Source organism: Leptidea sinapis, chromosome 23, assembly GCF_905404315.1.
Source record: "Leptidea sinapis chromosome 23, ilLepSina1.1, whole genome shotgun sequence".
NCBI classification, from domain to species: Eukaryota; Metazoa; Arthropoda; class Insecta; order Lepidoptera; family Pieridae; genus Leptidea; species Leptidea sinapis.
In genome coordinates this window covers 392950-416865 of record NC_066287.1, presented here as the reverse complement: position 1 = coordinate 416865, position 23916 = coordinate 392950, and the positions used below count along the sequence as shown (strand labels likewise).

Genomic DNA, 23916 nt, shown 5'->3' with positions numbered 1-23916 from the left:
ATTAATAGAGATTACACTGCTTATATTTAGACACAGATAACAATTTATTCGATACCTTATAGGTCAAGAATATGTTTGAATACGCGCCAAATTTTGCTCTTATCATCAAAATAGTTTTGGCTTCGTTACAAATTAGATGAAATTAAAATACATACCCGAAATCTTGATAGTATGAGACCCATTTCTTCTCCAATATAACACAATACACCTTTTAAGTCTTAGATTTAAATGTGAAGAGTAATTCTATTTCTAACATACGGTAGTAATAACTAAAAAAATGATGACAAATACTTTCTAACCTATAGCAATGAATACAATTAATACACTCATTTTAAGGTGAATATTACTCAGTAGCTCGTATTTGAGATTATTGGTATTGAAATTGTAATTATTCGTCTATAAATTATTTTGGCTGACTTTAGAGTGTTGTGGAGCCGAATTACTACAAATAAATTAGAAACAAACGACGCGAAAGTCTCACAGTCGAAACACGAATACAAATTAGAAATACATAATCCAACTGACAACTGATAGCTGACAAATGACATTTACAGTTGAATAGCAAATCTATTTTTCCTTACTTGCACAGACGTATAAACTTACTTGTCAAAAATAAAAAACGAAGACGACCTTGAATGAAATTCACTTATTTTCGGACAATCACAGTGTGATTAGACTGTTGATATTTTGTAGAACACATTTTAGATTTGTCTTCATCATTTAAAACTATTTCAGAAACACACATGCAATAAAATCACTACATATTACAAAACAAAGTCGCTTTCTCTGTCCCTATATCCCTATGTATGTTTACTTAAATCTTTAAAACTACGTAAGGGATTTTGATGCGGTTTTTTTAGTAGATGGAGTGATTGAAGAGGAAGGTTTATATGTATACTAACATCCATTAAATATTGGAGAAATACTCCCGTTTTTGAGGTTTCTAATGTGATGTCGTAAATAATTACATTTTTTCCGCTTACATTGCAAACGCAGGCTGAACCCTACCTACGAGATTTATCAAAATAATGTACTAAGTATTGTATACATTGTAAAGGTCTACAGAAAACTCCGCTATGGTATATGTTTATCTCTTATGGATATCCCACAATAACATTTTTTTGTCATTTACTCTTTACGACAAATAATGGCTAATTTTCGAAGCGATTTTGACCAATACAGCATTCATCCTTATCTAATTAAATACCTTAAATACATTGTTGATTTTATATACATCTATATGGCCCTTGATAGCATATGATTTAAATGAATATTTTGGAAGATATTACAGATTTAAAAATTGCGGGACGTAGCGTTTGCGGCAGTTCCGGCCGGCAGCGGGAGCGTGCCTTTAAATAGCGCATCGGAGGCCGCGGCTCGCTATACAAAAGTTTAGGTATTTTATTTATCGCTTGGGGCAGTACCAAGTCTGCCGAGTCAGCTAGTACACTAATAAAAGCTAAATGTTTTAATAATGCATTATTTTTGCTAAACTTTAAAAAATGACAGCAAACATTCACAGATAACATATCAACATAAGATTTTGATGTTTGGCTATAGAGTTAAATATATTTAGAATGAATTATCGAGAAAGGAAACTCAACTTTTTCAAAAAGTGTATGAAATTAAATCCTTATTACGTTACTTTATACTAGTTAGTTTTTGAAGTTGGTTTTTTTTAAAGTTGTTATTTTTGTTTTACTTTTTAGTGTCTGTAATAGGTTGTTCTGTTAACTACAGAAGGATTTTTCTAGATTACGTCAGGTAAAACTACATTTCGTTGCTCTTTATTTTCATATATTAAATAGTCGTTTTTTCAGTAGCAGTCGCGCTTCTCGCAATATACATCCCAAGAAACGGGAACGAAAAAAAGGAATTGACTCAAAAAAATGCTGTTCGAAACTCTATTTCACGTTCTTGTGGGACAGTAAAATATCATGAAGAACGTTTGATAGTATGAATGATAGGTAGCCTAAAACATAGATTACTTTATTTCCGATTAAGATAATAATTATCCGGATGAATATATTGCTGTTATTACTGAGAATGAGTGTAAGTAACTAACTTATACAATAACAAAATGACAGCTTGCAATTACTACACTATAGGAGCTTTTTTAAAATACAAAGTAGCAACTCATAACTGGGTTGGTAACGTGTACCAAAGAAGGTACACGTTAAATACTTTTGATAATCTTATACGTATTTTTTGAGCTATTTTGATATTGTTATTATTATCATTTCGTATCTTACTGAACAGTTTATTAAATCGGAATAACGAACTTTGCTCTTGACGGAAATCTCCCGTTCGCTTATTTGTTTTTTTAGTATTATAAGATAGGCTGTTCTTCGAGATATGTAATTCTATAGTCTTACATTAAATTACAAAGCGGACGGAAGTCATTGGTTTGATCGGCACAGGGTTTCCTAGTGAGCCATCCAGAGGAATTAATACATTAAAGGTGGCTCTTAGAGGCTCCTAACGGAAACTCGATATAATAATATTATTAGATAGGTATAGTTTTTATCATTGGAATCCGAATATAAAACTAATAAAATAAGTTGTTGTATTATTTTTACCCTTCTACCCGATACTTTTCATTCACTGCATAAAAACCATTAAATTCAGTAGTTCATTCGTTCGATGATCCCCATCTCTATGAATTATCTCTTGGTATGAGCTGGTTCTCTGTACGCCATATTTGTTTACTATTTATAACAAGTAAGGAAAAATAGACAATATAGAACGTCATATTTTGGAAGTAGAAGCTCGACAGCAGGCGTTCGTTCTCCGTACCTATTCGGATTTCCGAATGCACACATTTCATCCAGTACCTACTACACGATATTTTTCAATAAAGTCCTGATTCGATTGCAGAAGTTCACCTGGATTGAAAACACTAATCAAATTTTCCTAACGTTATATTCAGTCAGCTTAGTGCTAGGCACCTTTAGCCATATACCCGTTCTCTCGGCGCGTGCTGCAAATGATTTTTTGGAAAGCAGATAAGAACAGTCAGTCGTATTATTTAGATATTATATTGATTCATAGCAGGAAACACCATAACAGTCTGAAAAGAACTAATAAAATAAACCGACTGATTATTTTTACTGTGACAATATCCGAAGGCCATTCCGAAGAGGATGTAAATACTACGTAATGAGAGGCGGGACTGCCTAAGTAAAAATTGAAAATAAGTTTAGTATGAAACGTGCCGTCATTTGACATAAGTTTGAAATAGTAGTAATCACAGTATGGTGATTAGCGACGGATTATAGTACGGCTAAGTTTGAAAGCGAACAGTTGCGTAAACGTAATAGATTACAGCTATCTCCGTTTTTGCGAGATTGTAGCCGTCATCTGTCAATCTATCAATGACTGCACGTTTCATACAATCGAGTAAATCGCTTTTTCTTACAGAGTTTCGCTAGGCTGGTCCATTCAGTCAAAGAGAATTTAACCACTACGTCATTCATCAATGTCTTCGACTGTGATTGTTGTGATTTTGTATTTTGGGAATACGTTTTTCGTGAAATTCATTAGTGTTTAAATTCTCTTTGATTTTAATCACAAAAGATAAGTTACGCTCAAAGAGTATAATAATATATAACGAAAAGAGAGCCCTCTCTACGCATTATGAGCTGTCTTTTTGAAAACTAGCGCCATCTGAAGATTGGCCCCCGAAAATAACTATATATGAGCTCGAAATTATAAAATTCATTTTTATTGTTGATAACTAACTCTACTTTTTAATGTAGGTATTGCAATTTTTGTTATAATAAATGTTGAAATTGCGCGGAGAGTTAGTTATTTAATTTTGTCACAACATAGAACATTAAGGATAGATTTAGTAGTGTAAATATGCAAATTTTTTATGTCATATAAATTGTCATGGGATACTCATCCCAACTTACCTGTCCGGAAGTTGTGGTATAGTATACGGGTATGCGACCCCGGCTCCCCTAGCTATTACTGTCCTAATCCTTGCCCTCCTGGGCATGATATCCTACATTTCCTATTTCCCACTTTAACTTACCAATCTTCCTTTCACACCACCTATCTTTCCCTTTCTCTATTCCTACCCTCTCCGCCAATCCAACGACTGCCGCGCGGATGGATGCATGGCTAGGGGCAAGCCTAGTCGTTAGCGTGCCACACTGCCCTGGGACCGGGCGTCCCAGAATCAGGCTAGCCTTATCCTGGCATGCGGGGCTCTGCTGGGGTGGACAAACCTTTTCCTTGCTATTCGTAGGAACGCAATGGAGACTAATAAAAATAGGTTAATTCACCAAAATGGCGGCGATGTGGTTCGCCACCCATCACGTCTCGTTTCTCGCGGGGGCGAAAAGCGGCCCATGGAGAGCCGCTTTGCTACGTTGAATGTAAGAGGAGGAGTGGATGATAAGGTAGATGAAGTATGTCAGATGATGGATGAACGATCCATAGATATTCTGTGCGTGAATGAAACGAAGAGGAAAGGATGTGATACCACGGTTCATGGTCCCTACACGGCATACTGGTCTAGAGTACCCCAAACCAGCCGAGGCTGTCAGGGAGTTGGTGTGATTCTTTCCGCTCGAATAGTAGAATGTGTGATAGAGCACGAATGTGTTAGCCCAAGACTCCTCGGATTAGATTAAAAGTCGGACTCACTCGCTTGTTTATCCTTGGGGTCTATGCACCGACGGATCTGTGCGGAGTTGGGTCATTAAAAGCCAAGGAGAAAATGAACGGATCGTGATGTTAAGGGATTTTAATGGGTGGGTTGGAGTAAAGCGTGATGGGTATGAAGGAGTTCTGGGTACGTTTGGGGACGAGAGAGTGAATGAAAATGGGAAAAGCCTACTTGAAGTATGCTTGGAATGGAATCTTTGCGTGGCCAACACAATGTTTAACCACAAAAAGATCCATTTGTATACAAGAGATGAGGGTGAGTCTAGAAGTATGATTGATTTTGTTATTGTGGATGAAAGATTGAGAAAGAAAGTACTAGATGCTCGGGCATACCGCGGTGTAGGCCTCGACACAGACCACTTCCTGGTCATAGCCCGAATCTTATCGTCGAGATGCTGAGGGCTGGTCAGGGCATAGTGGCTAGCCAGCTGTACCGCCTCCTCAATTTGTGCTGGCGAAATGGTCAAGTACCAGGAGACTGGTGCAAAGCTGTAATCGTGCCATTGTATAAGGGAAATGGGTCACGACAAGACTGCAGAAATTACTGCGGTATAAGCCTTCTCAGCGTCGTCGGTAAATTGTATGCAAAAGTGTTGATTGAAAAAGTTGTGAATGAAACAGACGAAAACGGGATGTACAGATCAGGTCTTTTCCTTGCGGTGCATAGCCGAAAAGTTCTTGGCTAAAAACAAAAAGGTCTATTGCGCGTTCGTGGATATAGAAAAGGCCTATGATAGAGTGGTGAGGAATGAATTGTGGTCAGCATTGTCCACGAGCGGTGTGAGCAGTGTCCTCGTACGAGCATTCCAATCTCTTTATAGAGATTCTAGTGCTTGTGTAAGGATAAACGGGGAATACACTGAATGGTTTAATATCGAAAAAGGTGTTAGACAGGGATGTGTAGCGTCACCGTGGCTGTTTAATCTGTTCATGAACAATTGCTTGACAGGTTTAAAAGAGAATGACTGTGGGTTGAGAATGAATGAGTTACTCGTCAAATGTTTTCTCTATGCTGATGACCAAGTATTACTTGCATCTTCAGCCGAGGAGTTGCAAGAGATGGTAACTGCTATGAATGGAGCTTTTGGTAGAAAGGGAATGTAAAAAAGACGAAAGTGATGGTGCTTAAGGTAAGGTGTTTAAGGTAGCGACAGACTGCAATATCGTGATTGGAGATGAAAAAATTGAACAGGTGAATGAGTTTGTGTATCTGGGTTCTAAATTTACAAGAGATGGAAAGTATGAGAGTGATATTGAAAGAAGAGTGAATGCACGAAACATGGTGAATGGAGCTTTGTACTCCCTTATGAACAGTCAAAAAGTGTCTAATAAGGCTCGCTTGGCTGTGCATGAGGGGGTGTTGGTTCCAACACTCATGTACGAAAGTGAAAGTTGGGTATGGCAAAAGAAACATGAAAGCAGAATAAATGCAGTTGAGATGAGAGCGTTGAGAAGTATGATAGGAGTTTAACTGAGTGACAGGATAAGAAATAGTGAGATAAGGAAACGTTGTGGTCTGAAAGAAGATGTTGAATGAAGAAGAGAATGAATGAAGAACGATTGACGAAGAAAGTGTATAAGGCCAGTGTGAATGAAAGTGTTGGAAGGGGTAGACCTAGGCGGACGTTCCAAGATCAAATCAGGGACGTCTACTACTAATAATTTAACTACTACTAATTAAACGACGTCAGCAGTCTTAAAAGCTAGAAGGAGACTAAAACGGTAACTCATGGAATTGAAATACGTCACTATTTATTGCTCAATTAGTGCAGTATAATAAATTTTTATCATAGTTTAATTACATTTCGCAGAAATATTTTCAATTCGACTGTCATAATAAATTTGTTAGCGTTAAGTCATGAAGAACATTATGGAGGCCACACAAATATTAGTGTAAAAAAGGATTAGTTATTACGTTTACATATGTAATTATTGCCATATATAGACTATATATCTTCTCGCTCTTAAGACTGTTGGCGTCGTTATACAAGCAGTAGTTAATTTGAAAAAAAAAAACAAAAATAAATTTATTTTTCAAAACTCCTTTACTACAACGACAGCACTAATTCAACATTAAATAGTGACGTCTTTCAATTCCATTAGTTTCTGTTTTAAAGTCTCTTTCTAGCTCTCAAGGCTGCGAGCGTCGTTATACTAACAGTTGTTGATTTGAAAAAAAAATTTTCTTTAATTTATTTTTCAGAAATCCTTTGCTATACTGGTAGCACTTATTGAGCACTAAATGGTGACGTCTTTTAATTCCATTAGTTTCCGTTCTATATATTTCTTCTCACTCTTAAGACTGCTGGCGTCGTTATATTAGCAGTAGTTGCTTTGAAAAAAAAAATTAACACACACACACACACACATACAGCGGCTACATCGCGAAGGGGGTCAGGGTAGTTTTCTGTGACCTTATAACGTTGAGATCTGATGAAAACTCGATATTTGCAATACAGAATAATACCCATAATTTTTCGATTATTGAAAATTTTTTTCGATTTTTTTTGCGGGCAGTTGAGAAATGATTTTTCTAAAAAAAAATCTGGGTTTACCGGTAGCATTAATTGTGCACTAATTAGTAACTCTCTAACTAACTTCAATTTCACCAATACCGATTACCTATTACCGGTAATATCGTTATGTCAGCAGTTATCTATACTTAAAAACTGAAAATTTTTTTTTTTTGAAAAATCTGTTTGCTTGTAGAGGCACTAATTGAGGACTTAATTATTAGCTGATGTGCCTCTCGCTCCAACTGTATCATAACGCGGTCACGAATGGTACACTGCTAGCTTAATGAAAAGTTAGGAGTGTTCTCATTTAAAGTCCCCCTATCACAGCACCAAATATCTGTTATCAGCATTAAATTAGCACTAAATGAGCACTAAATTTTGAGATATAAAACGAGTGATTCTGCTGACTTGACCTTTCTAGCTTTACAGACGTCATAATTAGCGCCATCTAGCGACGGTACGCTAAGAGCGTAAAAATAACGCAGCGCCATCTCTTGGCCTGGGTACACTGATTTTACAAAATAAAAACATGAGTTGCACATCTATCTCTAGTATATAGTGTATTATCTATGGGTGGACTTTCTTCTATACCTCCACAGACAAGTAACATTGTATGTAATCTTCACGCGTCTCAATGTTATTGTCGTACTACTGTTTAATTTATTTTATATATTGCAAAATTTATTATTTGTAAAGTGATTTGTTTGTTTCGGTTGCTAAATATTACAAAGATATTTTAGGTTTATTGAAATAAATCTTTTTCTACATATAATTCCGATTTCGGCCGACGGGCTTGTCCTAAAAATATATCTATTCCACTATCTATATGTATATAAAAGGAAAAAATAAAGAATAATCTCAAAATACTTTTTAATATCAACATTGTTGCCAGTTGCTAGTAAAACACTGCAGCCTATTAACTTCTCTTTCTTCTCTACCAATCTGCCTTCCGTCGGAATCAACACACCTACAAAAGCCCCGGTAGCATTGTATTGTTCTGAAGTTGCCGTTTGCACAACACACTGGTTTCTCACTGAGTGCAGTCATCAGTTCTGTCGTTAGGGCACATTCTGAAAGTAAGTACAATATATTTTGTTACAATATATTAAGTCATAACTTCTTATGGGAGGGTAAACCGCTTCGTAATGTAACGCGTTACGGCGCGGGCTTGTCTGGCTACCATTCTCTCACGCATACAGCAGCGGTAGGCAGGCTGTTCCCCTCTCACTCTTACCCATTGTTACTTTATAGAATTAAATAATGATACTAATAATGTACATACACAAAATTCTAATGTACATATTCAAGAATTGTAACTAAGAATAAAATATATTTTATAATCATTTAAAGATTATCTTAATAAATTACCTTTCCTTACATTATCATATTGATATGCATAAAATTTTTGTGATAATCTACGCTTTCCTCAAGTTTAACGATTTCAATATTAAATAGTTCAACAACAGCTTCGTATATTGCGATGATGGGTTTTTGGTGGGTAAGTGGGTGGCTAGTTAAGCTATCGTGGCCGGGATCTACCTCTCAGAATCTAGTATGGCTGCGCGAAGATTTCGCTGTCGTTATTTACGAATTTGCTGCTTTCAATTAGCAGTCGACAGCAGACTTATTATATATTAATATTAGCAGGTAAATCAATTATGAGAAAATCACAAAATTGTGTGCAAAATTCAATTAAATTATCTATAAACTACAGCGATTGCAAAGTTATGAAAGTATAACTCACTACAATCCATATTTTCATACTCTGGCGTATTCATATGAGCCTCATAGTCACCGATGCGGTTTTGTCGTTGGTCGATGCAGATTTTACTGGAACAAAAAAGGATACACAATTATATTAGAATATTATGGGGCAATGCGGACTGCATATCAATACCGCCATTGTGCTACAGAAGATGGCTATTTGCGCTATAACTTAGGTCCTAAAGAAACTTTAAGAGAAAAATTTAAAGAAAGTAACGTTTTATCCTTACTGGCATATCACCAAACTTTATACAAACTGTGATAATCATACTGTTAACACCAGGTAGAAGCATTAACATGTCATGCCTACTACTCGGTTAAGTTGAGTTAGTGTCTACGAAAGTGTACAAAAAACTGTAAAGGTAGGTAAAGGTTAATATATAACAAAAATTACATTCTACATTACACAACTGGAGCGAGCGCCATTTGATTATTTCTTGCCGCAATAGTTACAATAAATACAATTAGTTTCTTGCCGCCGTTTGTTCTGAGGCATGTAATTCAAATGGGTAGATTGAAATTATCATTAATTATTTCGTAAATCTACTAACGAAAGTTTTGTTGATTTTGTGACGTCTTGTGATTTTATTAAAGTATTTTATGGAAATACTCGAAAAATCATCATCATCAATTGGCTTGCGTGCCGTGTAACGTGTACATCGCTCTCAACATTTTTAATTCGATTTAAGTCAAAAGTCTAGAGTCAAAGATTTTGCTTGAATTGTGTCTAAAGTGAAGCCTTAATAGTAAGAAAAGTGCGTTATAATTAGTTCAATGCAAAAATCGTGGATCAATCTCAGTTTTTAAAATAATTAATGTTCGCAAGTGAGTAAATAATAGCGAGGGTACTTCTAAATTGTACGTTTCGTTATTGATACTAAAGACTATTGTGTACAATACTTTCTGACAATAATTTGTCATAAGCCACATACAATTGAATATTTCATTCCGACATCCAAGTCACGGTTAGCTCAATCATTTAGTTGTAACACTTTGATACACGGAGTACGGCGATCGAGCCACCGGAATCTTGGATTTTTTTTGTTTTTTATTGTATTTTCTTTTTCATTTCATTTATTTGAGCAACTTTACTAGCAGCATGGATAGCTCAAATATAACTATTCGAAAGAAGAACCCCGTCGGAAATGATTCCCAAGGCACGGATGACACCTACTTCGAAACTAATAATATATAATAATATATATAATAATAATAGTTTATCTTTTAAGGCAAGAAGTCACTGAGTTAAAGGATCGTCTTGACAAGGTTGTGTCTGTATTAGCAACTCTTAGAAACAAGCTTGATGTGTACACCTCGCGAATAATAGACAATAGTATCGCAAACACAAATTTCGCACGACAGAATTTTGTCAGTGTTACTGAGCAGCCACAATGTGAGCCTAGCGCTGCCACGGTTGTTCACTCTGCAAATCTTAAAAAGAACAGGAAACGTCGCGAATCTTGCTTGCAGCAAAGTTCAGCATTTGCCATCAAAACCTTCTCATTGTCCATTAACCAATAAGGCTAATGCAAAAGTATCGCAACCAGCAGTACATGACTCGAATATTCCAGCGGCTTCCTGTAACGACCCTGATGATGACCAGTGGATAGAAGTTGTAAGGAAAAGTCGTCGACCAGCTTCGTTATGCGGTACTGCCGGTCCAGCTAGTACAAATCTCAAAGCAGTGGAGCCTCGTAAATACATGCACTTGTGGAACATGGAGTCGTGTGTTGAAGATGTAAGAGAGTATCTTTGTCAGCTTTGCCCCACCGGTACTTGTACAGTACAGGAATTGAACCCAAGAGGACATTATAAGTCCTACAAGATTGGTATACCTGTGGCAGCTTATGAGGTATGCTTTTCAGCTGAAGCCTGGCCCATAAACGCCAGAATTAAGGCTTGGGTTACCCACCAGAAGGCAACAATCAATGACGCTACCAAGGTTCCTGTTACTAGAGGCAAGAAACAGCCCTTTCGTTCAGCGTAGTCATCATAAAACCGTTAAAATCTTCTATCAGAACGTCCGCGGTCTGAAAACAAAATTGCGTATGTGGCGGAATAATTTAGCAATGAATGATTGTGATATTGTAGCTGCTACGGAAACATTTCTTTATGGCTCTGTGGAGACTTCTGAGCTTGAATGTGCAAATTGGAGTATTCTACGTAGAGATAGAGACACGCCATGTGGTGGTGTGGCGCTTGCTGCCCGTTCCCCTGTCATATTGAGCAGATGCCATGAACTGGAGACCGACAATGGTGAGGATCTCTGGGCATCCTTTTCCCGGCATGGTCATCGGTTCTAAGTTTGGGTTGTATACATTAAACCTAGTGCTAGAGACTGTGATTATATGGAGTGGTTTTGTAAGGTGGAGCACACAATTACTGTGTTAAAAGCACCAGGTCTAATATTAGGTGATCTCAATTTAAATAGTTCATCCGTAAATATTAATAATTATTATTGTTATTTTTTATCATATTGTAATCTATCTGAGAACAACATTATCAAAAATATGTTTGGAGATATGCTTGATGTAATTCTGGTTCGAGAGAGCGATGTGTGTGGAGAGGTGCGTGTTATAACTGCTGAAGGTATAGTTCTGCCCGACGCGTATCATCCACCATTAGAGATTGAAGTCAGGCTCGATACATGTCGCCGTTCAGATTTTCTTGAGCCATCTAATATAAATCCTTGCAGGGACTGGAATTTTGGACGATGCGATTATGAGCTTTTTTCTGCATTAATCGAGGCAAATTGGCGTACAGTTCTGCAGGCCCATCCTGTGAGAGATGCAACTGAAAATTTTTATAAATCCGTTTATAATATCTTTGACCAAATGCATGCCTAGGAAACGACGTAAAGCATGCCATAGTAAACGTTACCCCGTTTGGTTTACGAGTGATATTATCCGAGATATCAAGTGTAAGATGAAGTTGCATAGATTATGGAAATGTTCTAACTCACCAGAAATATACAGAAGATTCTCAGAACTTCGAGCAGATCTTAAAACCCGAATAGAGTCATCCTATTGCGACTATATTAAGTATATTGAAGTTAACATCAAAGCCAACCCTCGCGGGTTTTGGCGTCACGTTTCAAGCCTTCGCACCAAAGGTGGATTTGAACCTAGTGTGACTTTTGAGGAGTGGAAACTTTTTTAGATGCTGCTGCTGCAGATGCTTTCGCCAACTTTTTTTCAAGCACTTTTTTGCCAGATGTACCTGTACTCGATACAGATGAAGCTTATGGTTTCGATAGGACGTATGACAGCAATTATGTAAACATCATTCATATTACACCTGATGATGTCATAGGTGGAATCAACAAGTTGAAGCAGAGCAGTTCCGTAGGACCGGATTGTTTCCTCCTGCAGTTCTAAAGCTGGCAAAAAAGAACTTTTGTATGCCTCTTTGTCATATTTTCAATCTTGCCTTGGAATCGGGAGAATATCCGTCCCAATGGAAGTTGTCGAGAGTTACCCCAATACCAAAAAGCTCTGATAAATCGAAAGTTGAAGAGTACCGTCCTATTGCAGTGTTGTCTTCGCCCGCAAAGGTATTTGAAAGCATTATTCATAACTACATATACGCGCAAGTGGACAGATACATAGGTGGCGAACAGCATGGTTTTAGACCGAAAATATCTGTAGACACTAACTTGTTGTCACTAGTTGATTTTATCTCGGACAAACTGGATCGTGGTTCTCAGGTCGACGTGCTCTACTTTGACTTCCAGAAAGCATTTGACAGAGTCAATAATGACATATTGTTACAAAAACTTAGCGCTATTGGCTTTGCACCGAGACTTCTCCGACTTATCGCAGACTACTTGCGTGACCGTCAACAATATGTCCGGCTTGGTCTGTTCGAATCCAATCATTACCACACGCGATCTGGGGTTAGTCAGGGATCGATACTGGGGCCTCTTCTGTTTCTTTTAATGATAAATGATCTTCCAGATGTGCTTGATAATTCTCGGTGTCTCCTTTATGCTGATGACCTGAAACTCTTCAAAGAAATCAAATCTGATTCAGATTGCATGGCACTCCAAAATGATGTGCAAGCTGTGTTCCAGTGGAGCTTGAGGAACCGTATGGCATTTAATACATCCAAATGCTATGCCATGACATTCGGTCGAAAGTGGTGCCCAATAGAGTTTGATTATAAAATTGGTGGTGATTCGATATCTCGACCAGAAACTATCAAAGACCTGGGTGTCACATTCGATCGAAAGTTAACCTTCCATGATCATATTACCACTCTGGCCAAGGAATCCTATAGAATTTTAGGCTTTGTTTTGAGGAATTCTGGGGATTTCACATCTGAACCAGTCATAAAGCTTTTATTTGGTGCTTTAGTGCGCAGCAAGCTAGAAACAGCTATGTGTGTGTGGAATCCGCATGAAAGTACTTATGTACTCCTTCTCGAAAAGGTGCAAAAAGCTTTTCTTAGGTACCTTTACAAACGTACGCATGGATACTACCCCTATATGTATCCCACAAAATTCTTTCTTCTGGGTATATTAGGCTACAACTCCCTCGAGGTTAGGCGAAAACGACAGCAGCTCACAGTTATGTGCAGAGTTCTCAGAGGTGATATAGATGCGCCGAGCTTGCATGTTGACCTATGTAGAATCTTTGTACCGGACAATTACTGTTCGAGGCGTAGGCATAGATTGTTCGCAAGTCCGACACATCGTACTGTGGCTCGCACCAACTCACCTATACCGAGGTCTCTCTCTGCTCTCAACGCTCTTTTCGAAGCCAACCCTGCTTGTGATCTATTTGCGGATGGATGGCAGACGATTTTAACAGAATGCTTGCGTTTTTGTGAGAGAAATGGATGAACGGTAGTTGGATGTTAATTAATTGTTAGTTATTTACAGTAAACTTTGTATTTGTTAATTATTATTTGTGAAATATGTTTAGTTTGTATTTAATTCTTACTTTAATATTGTAATTGGCTTACACCGTTTTATTAAAGTATAAATAAATAAAAAAAAAATCAAACCTTCCATTACGAGTTCTACCGATCCTGCCAGTGGTGCCATCTGGTAGACAATCCATGTCATCAAAAGTATTAAAGTAGTCCATAATAAAGCCGTCTCTTTCACCCTGCTCTATGATCTTTGCTTTATCTTGCACGCTGTTGTAGCACGGCGTTGTGTAGTTGTAAGGAGGTTCTGCCCAAAATATTTCAGGAAATAGATCGAAGTTTGGATCATCTGTTCGAACATAATTAGTCATTAAGGCATATAACCTGATTAATACGCAATTAGTTTTTATTTTAGAACATCATGAAACATGTGTGCATTGTCAGGGATACAGGAATGGATATTGATTACTACGTGTCAGTATTACACGGTTCCAAACACTAACATAGTTTTTTGAAGTTATACTTCTTTTGGCGCCATGGAGAAAAATGATGAGAGTGATTTTTTACGATGCGCACTCACCGACACCTGGATTCTACATCGTGAAGTTAGTTCTAGGTAGCATGAAAATCGATAACTATGTTCAAGTTGTATATTCCAGTATTTTTATATTTAGAACACGTGTTTCGTAACAGTACAATTAAACAGTGTGAATAAATAAATATTATTTTGGTGTTTTTATTAAATCTATTTCATGGTGATAGTATTTACTAATAATTTATTAGTATATCTATATATATTGAATATTAGTGATAAAACTGATTTGAATAAACTGTTTTGAGTGCATTTATAGATTTTAGGTTAATTGTCGTTATGTATAATTTATTTACATCGTTAATTAAAAATGATTACATTATTATCTTAAAAATATTTTTTCGTTTTGTTTATTTCTGGTATATTAACAAATTTTATGTATAAAAAAATAATTAATTTTCTATACTTGTTTATATTAACCTTAAATGCTGAGTGTTTATACTATCTTTGATCTTAACTATTTGTTAAAATTTGATTTATTTTTCCATACGCCAAAGAAGTATAACATCTAACGCGTGTTCATAAGTACACACACTTTTTTTTTAATTCCTGTGCTTTTGTATTCCTAAGGATCATTTTCGATACATTTCACACAGTGTCATAAACAATAAACAAAAATAAACAAATAAGTATTCAGATTGTTTAAATAACAGCAATGATCCAGGGAAATGTAGAGCCAAAATATTGATTCATATGATTCGGTTGAATGAAGCAAACTTCTGTTCTACACGCGTGATCATATCATCATCACGTAAGCCTTACTCTCCTTAATATAAACGAATTTATGTATATATGTATTATGTTTTAAGTACTTGTTTATAAAATAAAAATATAATGTTATAAAAACCTTAGTCAGGTTTGGGGTTCGAACCCACTCCACAACTCGGAAACCAGTCTTCAACCTGACTTAGTAGCAAGTAAAGCAGTAGTTGAAATTAATGATTCAAGTTTCATTTAAAAAAATACTAACAACAAGGTAATTTTGATATAGGTTCTGTATCCAAATTTATCGTTTCCCCGCCAGAAATCTCTCCGTTGATTCTGTTCACGCAATAACAGATTCTATCTATACATTGCACAGGGTTGAAGTTTCCATCTGCAGTACATCTCGGTCCGGGCACAGGAAATGGTACTTTAGTCGATATCAACTTGCGTATTTGTTCGTTGAAACGGGAACATCCTAAAATTATTTTCATATATTTTATTATATTATCTTATTTTCGTAGATAATCAAAATTTACATTTACTAAAACAAAAAATTACAAAGAAATTAATTATGTTCCTCCTAATTTCCAGATCTTATCTTGATTTTTTTAAATGAGTGAACATTGGGAGTGAGTGGCTATAGACGTAGCCCTAATGGTGTTAAAAGCTGACTAAGAGCTTTTTAATGTGGAAGTAACGTTGTCGTCTCACGATAACAGCACGAACGGACCAGAATCGATTAAGGCCGGTGATAGTGCTATCCGGTTGGCTATATCTATGACGATGTATAAGATCTAAACGGCCAACCGCGTCAACAACCAATACGTCGCCATACATATAGCCAACCTGATCGGCTAACCGCTGCGGTCAACCGCAAAGCACTATCGCTGGCCATAGTACTACACTCGCACCAAAAACTGGCATAAACTAGTGGTTATGTTCTGCTTAGTCCATGATAATATCCCATGCCAAAAGGTGATTTTGTCGGAGGTGCTGCCGTCTGACGATGAAAGTATCACCGCCATGATCGAGTGCATCGAACAGTAGCGAGATTTCTGAGTTGAAAATCAAATTCGAAAACAAATTGTCTTCACCTTAGATCATTTGCCTCGACATAAGACACTTTTGTACTCAAACATCTTTTTTTACTTTGCACGGCAGCTATTCGGAAATCGCCATTTTGGTTTTACGTATGATATGCATTTCGCTGACAGAAGCGCGGCCAGACTATAGAAATATGTTTATTTACACATAATGTTGCAACAACATTTTGTAAGCGTTATGAATCTACGTTCGAAAAGGGGCTTTGGTATGGGGAGAAGAACTAATTAGAAACTCCCAGCCCACCTTTTAAATCATATAACAACTTAGCCTACATATAATATTACAAAATTTTAGGTAGCCTGCGTAGAACCAGACAAGAATAATGCATCCTCTATATAATCTACTATAGTAAGCCTTCTTTGTCAAAGATGCTTTAATATGATTTTTGAATTTGTCCTGGATTGAGAGCGGATCCCTAAAAAGCTGGATCTTAATTATAGATTCTAGCTTAAATTTAGTTTAACTAAAACGTACCACATGGCATGTTCTGTAGAGGTCCAGTGTACAGCACTTCGCCAAATAAACGTTCTCCTTCTTCAGACTGACAGAAACATCTGGAATAACGAGAAATACACGTTTTTTTAATTGCGCCTTTTTCTGCCACTAAGCTGCTAACTACTGCTATGTGCTGTGACGGGTTAAGATTATATTGGGCTTCCATAATCTATCATCATCATCAGCCGGAAGATGTCCACTGCTGGACAAGGTCTCCCCCAAAGATCTCCACGACGATGCCCTCATCCAATGTATTCTGGCGATCTAGACCAGATTAAGTGCAAACTTCGAGCAATTTCTCATCAGGCCCATAGTCAGCGACCACGTCTGCATACTGTAAGTCATCACTGGCAACACACACTTGTTGAAAACCTTCATCTTCGGACACTGTGGTATTTGGGATGACAAGATTTTACGGAACTTCCCGAACACTGCCCATCCGAGTTGAATTGACTAGTGACCTCTGTCGCGAAATTGGACCTGCCTAACTGGATTGTTTGTCCAGGGTAGACGTAACATTGTTGGGAGTACAGTTCCCAATTGTTATAGGAGTAGGTGCGACATGGACATTTGACATGATGATGCTGCACCAATCCACACATACCGTAAGTAAAATAAAGGCATTATGCGAGCATTTTATTAACTAGATATTATATAAATAAAAATATAATAACTTTAATAACAAAAATAAAGACAATAAAAGAAATAAAAAAATATAAATCAGATTCCGATTCAAATTCCCGGTGAGAGGATCATCCACCCACCACCAATGATATTATACTATTAAAAGTATCATTGCACACCACAAGCAGTGCCCGTTCACGAGCATGACGTATCGATCAGCCATCGCCTCCCTCGACCATATTTTAGGGAAGGGAACGACCCGCCCCACGTCGCCGCCCGAAGCAGTGTCATTAAGCGAGCATGACGATGCATGTCACGAGAACTCTACCAAATAACAAAAGATAATGTTCATCTACATAATATTATAGCTCACTAAAATGCCTTTATGGACTTACAATTTAACTATTTTGTTTAAAGTTGTTAAAAAGTATCAATCAGTGTGTCAAGTTATCCGAAGTTTAAATTTTTTGTCGTTATGTTATCTACAGAATTACATGAGCGGAAGAAGTAATCTTAAACTTTGAGTAACTTTACGCTGTGTTTATTAATAAGACAGATACATAGGTGCTGTACAATTAAAAAATATTGACCTCTGATCAATCTTATCAGTATTATTATCTTATTAAAAATAAAATTCTGTGCCCGTACATTATATATAGTATAACAACATTACATTACAACTATGGCCAAAAATTTTGTTTTTTCCTGCACTGTGATGTCAGAAACGTCTTATACAAATTGAATGCTGTTTTTACTTTAATAAGATATAGCCGAAATAGCTCAGTTGGGAGAGCGTTAGACTGAAGATCTAAAGGTCCCTGGTTCGATCCCGGGTTTCGGCAAAAATAATCTTTTTAAACCGAATTGTTTTTATTCTTACTAATCGCTCTTGACTTAAATCGCGTAAAAGCGGGCGTGGCAATGGCGTGTGACTGAGCTGAATCTGTTGACATTTTTTTTAGATTATATGGTATATATATATATATACTTCAAGCCGGCCCACATTCTAGCGCTCTACAAAGCGCAGGACCGGCCATCTCTGGTCTGGCGCACCCCAGGGGGCCTACTCCTAAAATCGGAAATTATCGTGGCATTAGTCGTGTCGAATCCTACTCTTAGATACATCGTATTCAATGTCGAAGCGATGATTGAACAAACGAAACATTTTTCAATATTATCGGTCTCAACTCCTAACCCTTGGTACTAGTTGAAAATGTCAGAGACGAATATTCGAATTTGACAAATAATCAAACTTACTTTTACGATAATCTGAACGACACCTTCTAAGCTGTCGTTGCTATTATCGTTTCAAGTTGTATAGATATATTTGCCATACAATATACATTATTAATAAATATTATTAAAATAATTATATGTGATATACCATTCAAAAGGATTTTTTTTACTACCAAGTAATTTAAGTCATTTTGTTGATCGTTTATGCGTAGAAAGTAATGCAAATGGCCGCCTGAGAAATAGGAAGTCGACGAGAAGGGTTGAGTAGCTTTTTTTTACAATTTATTATCCGCAAGTTTTGTATTATTTATTCAATTTTAAATGGTCATATTATATTCATTACATAATTTTTTAATATTTACATTTTGTGTAAATGATGCAAATTGGTGGCGCAGAGTTCGGCATGGTCCTAAGCGCCTAAGCTATGTTTTGACTTTTGACACTTAACACCGACATAGCACAGGTAATATTTAGTTCTTCAAGGTTTACGCATAATTCATTCTCTCTATAATCGTAAAAAAATCAAAATATTAGTCCTTGGTTACGATGTTGATACGATAAACGATATGAAATACGAACATTTGTTAGAGTAGGGTAGGGGCGATATATTCGGGGTATTATCGCATCGTTCCGAATATATCGATGTCGATTTTGCGAGTAGACCTCCAGTATTAGCTCGAACCATTTGACTGCATGTAACTCAGTGCTGCTCGAAATGTCGCAGACCCAGTGCTCTTTGAACGGCTCGATAACCTGGCGTTGCGTAGAGACGTTGACACCGGGAGAACATTAATATTGTAGCGGTATTAGTAATGTACATAAGTATACATCCCTACTCTGTGGTAAATAAATGTCTTTCATAGCGGTTGAAATCATTTGTCATCGTAGCAACATTTACCAGGACTTTATATGCAGTTTAAAGGCACAATGCACATTAAAATTATTGTACAAGTACTGACCCGTTGTTATTCTTCGTTGGTGTTCTGAAATTATGGATGAAAGTTGATTTTTCTGAGAGAAACTTTTTATGTTAAATAATTGTAATAGTTCTGAATCGTTAGTTTCCACTACTTAAGATGATCACGCACACAGAGTGCACTCTTTGACCTTTCGCTTTTTATTGGTAACCATAGCGTGTAAATTGGTTGCATACAGGACAGGCTATGGGACTAGGAGGGCTAGGGACCAAATACTATGTCATATTATGCGATAACGTGTCTATATAATATAGTAAATAAATAAACAGAGCGCCCCGCGCCAACACGACTTGAAGAATCTGTACGTGATATACAACGTGCATACAAATTCAAACTTTTAAGAAAAAAAAGCAAAATTTTGCCGAAACCCGGGATCGAACCAGGGACCTTTAGATCTTCAGTCTAACGCTCTCCCAACTGAGCTATTTCGGCTATGAACTTGATGCTAAAAATAATATAAATGCAATATGTACAGTGCAATGTTCTTATAAATAATTAAATAAAAATACAAACTTGTTAGTTGCGATAAACCACGACCTCTTAAGATAGTGCAGACCTTTAACATCCAAAAGCAACAAAGTAAGGGAGAAAGTTTGGCAGTTTGCCTGGATATAGCAAAGGCCTTGCATTGTGTCAAGGAGCTTCTCTCAAAACTCCCACCATTTGGGTTTGTAAAGTTCAATTATTTTTATTTCAATTCAAATATTTAAAGTAGGATATGATACCACTCACTGAAAGTCAAAAATAATCACCCTTAGATTATACGTATAGATAAACTTGTGTGATAACATCTGTGAAAACGTCAATAAAAATTGAGCTTAGACCTAACCTCTTTTTTGAGCAATGCACGCACACTATCACGAGCTGTCACACAAATCGCGAGTGTAAGACGTAGGCTGTCACGCACACTAAACTAATATTCCTGGCCTGTCTTTATCAGTTGTCTAACAGCAAGAGACTCTATCTAGACGTCTAAGATGGATCTGAGATTGAAAATTTGTGTAATTTTTGAACACGAGTTCGTGCAGAGAACTAAGTATGTCGAAACAGCTCTATGTGTATCGCTGTTCTTGGAGAGGATACGAAATAGGCTAATGAACGCACCGATAATTTTTTGGTTTAATCGCTTCCGTAGGAAACTTTGCCTCGAAGAATGAACCCCGAGAAAGACCAGACACTTCGGGGAATAATGTTGAATTGAATATGATGGTAGAGGCCGATTTGGATCAAACTAACAAAGAATTAGCGGCATGGTTTATGCTAACTAAACCAACAACAAACCCATTTGTAAAAAAATTGTTAATGAAAAAGCTAGAAAAAGGGGGTGCTATGATTTAACTCTACACTCCATGTCAAACGCCGCAACAAGCCCCTAAAGCGAAGACTAGGTGCCATCAGAAAAGCGATGGTAACTGTTTGGTCACTTCATGAATATACACGGGTGTGATTGTATCGCGCAGTTTGGTTATTATGAGTAAAGACTTACGTTTGTGTGGGCACACAATCGAATGCTACAAATCTTCCTTTTGCATCACAGTATGGTCTTCGCTCCAATGCGCCAACTTCACCTCGACTTGCACGAGCGTCAAAAACATCCTGAGCATCGTGGCATTTAGATTTCACTGAAAACAATACATATTATTGTCAAACAGAGATGTCATACAATCAATTTTAAGTGATCACTGCCGACCACACTCTCCTTCAACACGGGTAATCACAGGAGCAGTGCTGAACGTTTATGCGCATGCGTTTTTTGGAGGTACCTATGTTGTATCTCCCTGGAAACACCGCGCAAGGGAGGACTTTTAGGGTGCTTTTAACTATATTACTAAACTTGATTTTGACATAGACTTTATGTAACGTGCTTTGCGTCATTCCAATATGAACGATCGACTGGAAGCATTAATGCCACGCAGCCGCGTCAAGTCGAATAGCATTGTCGTGAATGCGTGAATTAGACAGACTGTAGCTATTTACGATTATGATTTTATAGTGGGCGCAATCGGTAAGATATCTTAACCCAAGACACCCAAGCAAACACATGCATCTCCAAATTAAACGGTCCAGTCTACAATTTCGCATTCTCTTGCCAAATGTTTTTTGTTTGATCACAGAGAACAGTTCTCACAACTTCTGCACCAATTATATTACTATAATATCGTTGTTCCAAACCCTGTACCCGAAAATGGGGCACCACTAGTCAACATAATCGAATACGAATTTGACGAATGGTCTTACAGAATGCGCTTACAGAATCGTCATTTTCGAAACAACACACACATGTGAATATGCTCGAAATATGACATCTACCCAATTTGCAGGTTTTTTTGCAGTTGTAAAAAGAAATAATGTGTTCAATTACGGTTCACCGAAGGTGATTGAGAGAGCTAAAGAGATTTTTCCCCAAGATTCGTTTGTCGTTGTTCTTTGTATACGGATAAAGCCTCTAACGAAATGTAAAGAATAATAATAGGTCATGGAGATATAAAAATATTTCATATACTCATTACTTATATGAATCTTAGTTGTCAGAATGGGATGAATATATGTACCTACAGTGTTATTGGTAATGTGACGTATTCCCGTTAGCAGGTGATAGGGATGACAATTTTAGACAATTTTAACCCCCATATGATGTAAACGTGAAGTATTTTTGAGTTACAATTTTTTAAGCTGTTTTCAAAGTAAGTCAAAAAAGCAATATTAAAAATTTATTAAAAGTAGGCATCTATCAATTTAAATCTGATTAATTATAACACAGAGTCGTGTAGCGACAGTGTTTGGCGAAATTGTTTGTTTATAGATATCTTTTTCAGAATATTCTCTTCGTAATTAACAACATGGACTGGGGGTCTTCCGGCATTAATTTATCATCTCTGAACACTACCACTTTCTCAGATTTGCCTATACACTTAATTAAAATCAGATACATGCGGTATCCGAAACAAATAAACATTCTGTTAAACTTAATACGACATACCCAATAGCTACACGCAGCTACATTCACGTCCAAATATTATGTGTGACGTATGTATGTATTACTGTAACGAGTTGTTATTGAAAAAAAAAACATGTTAACATTTTTATAAATCTGTGCTCTTTATTTACCCTCTCTGTAATCTTATATGCTCTACAACTTCAAGAAAGAGTTGGCAACCTCAACTTACTTCTAATGCACTTGGACGTCTCAGGATCACATGTAAGCCCGTGTCCACATCTTCCTATCGTCGTGCCAGTACCTGGTCCACCGAGACTGCAGTGGTCTCCCTTGCCTGACAACAGTAGGTATTAGAATATAAAATAAGTAAAAAAGAGTGTGTATACTTATGTAGGTTTGATTTATCAAAACCGGCCTATTAAAATGCAAAGCAGGATTCTTGAAAAAACCAAAATTGTGAGTGGCATCGCAACTGCGCTCGTCACTATGAGAAATAGGTAGTTTTCCAATTACAGTACTAAGGCGCATAAAGCCCGATATCATCCAAAACGGAGAGGAGAGAAGATTAGCCGCGAAGCTGTCAGGTTATTTCAACCAGAACGTAAAGGAGACGAAGGCAGCTGGGAAAAGGAACGGGCCGCCCGCCTTTACGTATCTTCGCTCCGCCACGGAGCTTGATCGCGGCACAAAATTCTAATTTCTATACACAAATGAGACATCTCCTTTCCATCTCCCATTTAATTCATTCAAAATATGATGCATTAAAGACGTGATATTTTTGTTGAAACGTACCATACAATGGTAGACAATAATCGCAGCAATTGCAGAGCGTTGGCGACTTTAATCGCAGGCCAGTGTGCGTCGCATTGTTGATGTCACAGTCTGCAGCAGTTTGTGGACAGCTGTTATCAGCATCACTTAGGAAACTCTGAAATATAATAGTATTTTTACAGAAACAATGCGGTGTGAAACACAACACTACTACCGCAATACAAGTTATAGAACAGTGGCGTAACTCAGCGGTCTCCTTCAAATTTATACCTACGTCTGGGCGGAGCGCTAGGGTTGGTACATAGAAAGTGATTGATGACGCGGACGGCCCGGTGCAGCTAACTTTACCCGGACAGCGACCAGTCTCGGCGGTGTATGGCGTGGCATTCAATTGTTTTGTGTCACCAACATTGCTTAGCGGCCGTGTAAATCGCGTGTATGTGTGTGTGCGTCGATTCGGGCGGTCAAGTATGAAGTTAAAGTACCAGTGGCAGGCTCCTTTGCTCAGGAAGCCGGCTAGATTATGGGTACCACAACGGCGCCTATTTCTGCCGTGAAGCAGTATTGTGTAAACATTACTGTGTTTCGATCTGAAGGGCGCCGTAGCTAGAATTAGTAGCTGAAATTTCTGGTCAAATGAGACTTAAC

At 37.3% G+C, this 23916-nt stretch overlaps 2 protein-coding genes and 2 non-coding genes across 9 annotated transcripts in view; 1 reads left to right on the top strand and 3 right to left on the bottom strand.

The window, feature by feature from the left end:
* Positions 1-496, bottom strand: part of LOC126971434 (endoplasmic reticulum junction formation protein lunapark-A) — a 52241-nt gene extending 51745 nt beyond the window's left edge. For all 3 annotated transcript variants that reach the window (XR_007730898.1, XR_007730897.1, XM_050817754.1), the window contains exon 1: positions 156-496. Coding sequence is in view for 1 of the 3 variants with exons in the window: in XM_050817754.1 (XP_050673711.1) it covers positions 156-182 (27 nt within the window). In the remaining 2 variants the exon portion in view is untranslated. The remainder of the gene's footprint in view (positions 1-155) is intronic.
* Positions 497-8043: 7547 nt separating this feature from the next.
* LOC126971410 (uncharacterized) overlaps positions 8044-23916 on the bottom strand; it is a 71774-nt gene continuing 55901 nt past the window's right edge. For all 4 annotated transcript variants that reach the window (XM_050817726.1, XM_050817725.1, XM_050817727.1 and 1 more), the window contains 8 exons: positions 23290-23425; positions 22727-22831; positions 21046-21181; positions 16702-16781; positions 15389-15598; positions 13962-14175; positions 8935-9020; positions 8044-8260 (listed from right to left, as the gene is read on the bottom strand). In XM_050817726.1, the coding sequence (XP_050673683.1) occupies positions 8067-8260; positions 8935-9020; positions 13962-14175; positions 15389-15598; positions 16702-16781; positions 21046-21181; position 22727 (921 nt within the window). In that variant the 5' untranslated portion in view covers positions 22728-22831; positions 23290-23425 and the 3' untranslated portion in view covers positions 8044-8066. The remainder of the gene's footprint in view (positions 8261-8934; positions 9021-13961; positions 14176-15388; positions 15599-16701; positions 16782-21045; positions 21182-22726; positions 22832-23289; positions 23426-23916) is intronic.
* Positions 18116-18188, top strand: Trnaf-gaa (transfer RNA phenylalanine (anticodon GAA)). The gene has a single exon. It is a non-coding gene; the product is annotated as a tRNA-Phe (tRNA).
* Trnaf-gaa (transfer RNA phenylalanine (anticodon GAA)) lies at positions 19919-19991 on the bottom strand. Its single transcript has one exon. It is a non-coding gene; the product is annotated as a tRNA-Phe (tRNA).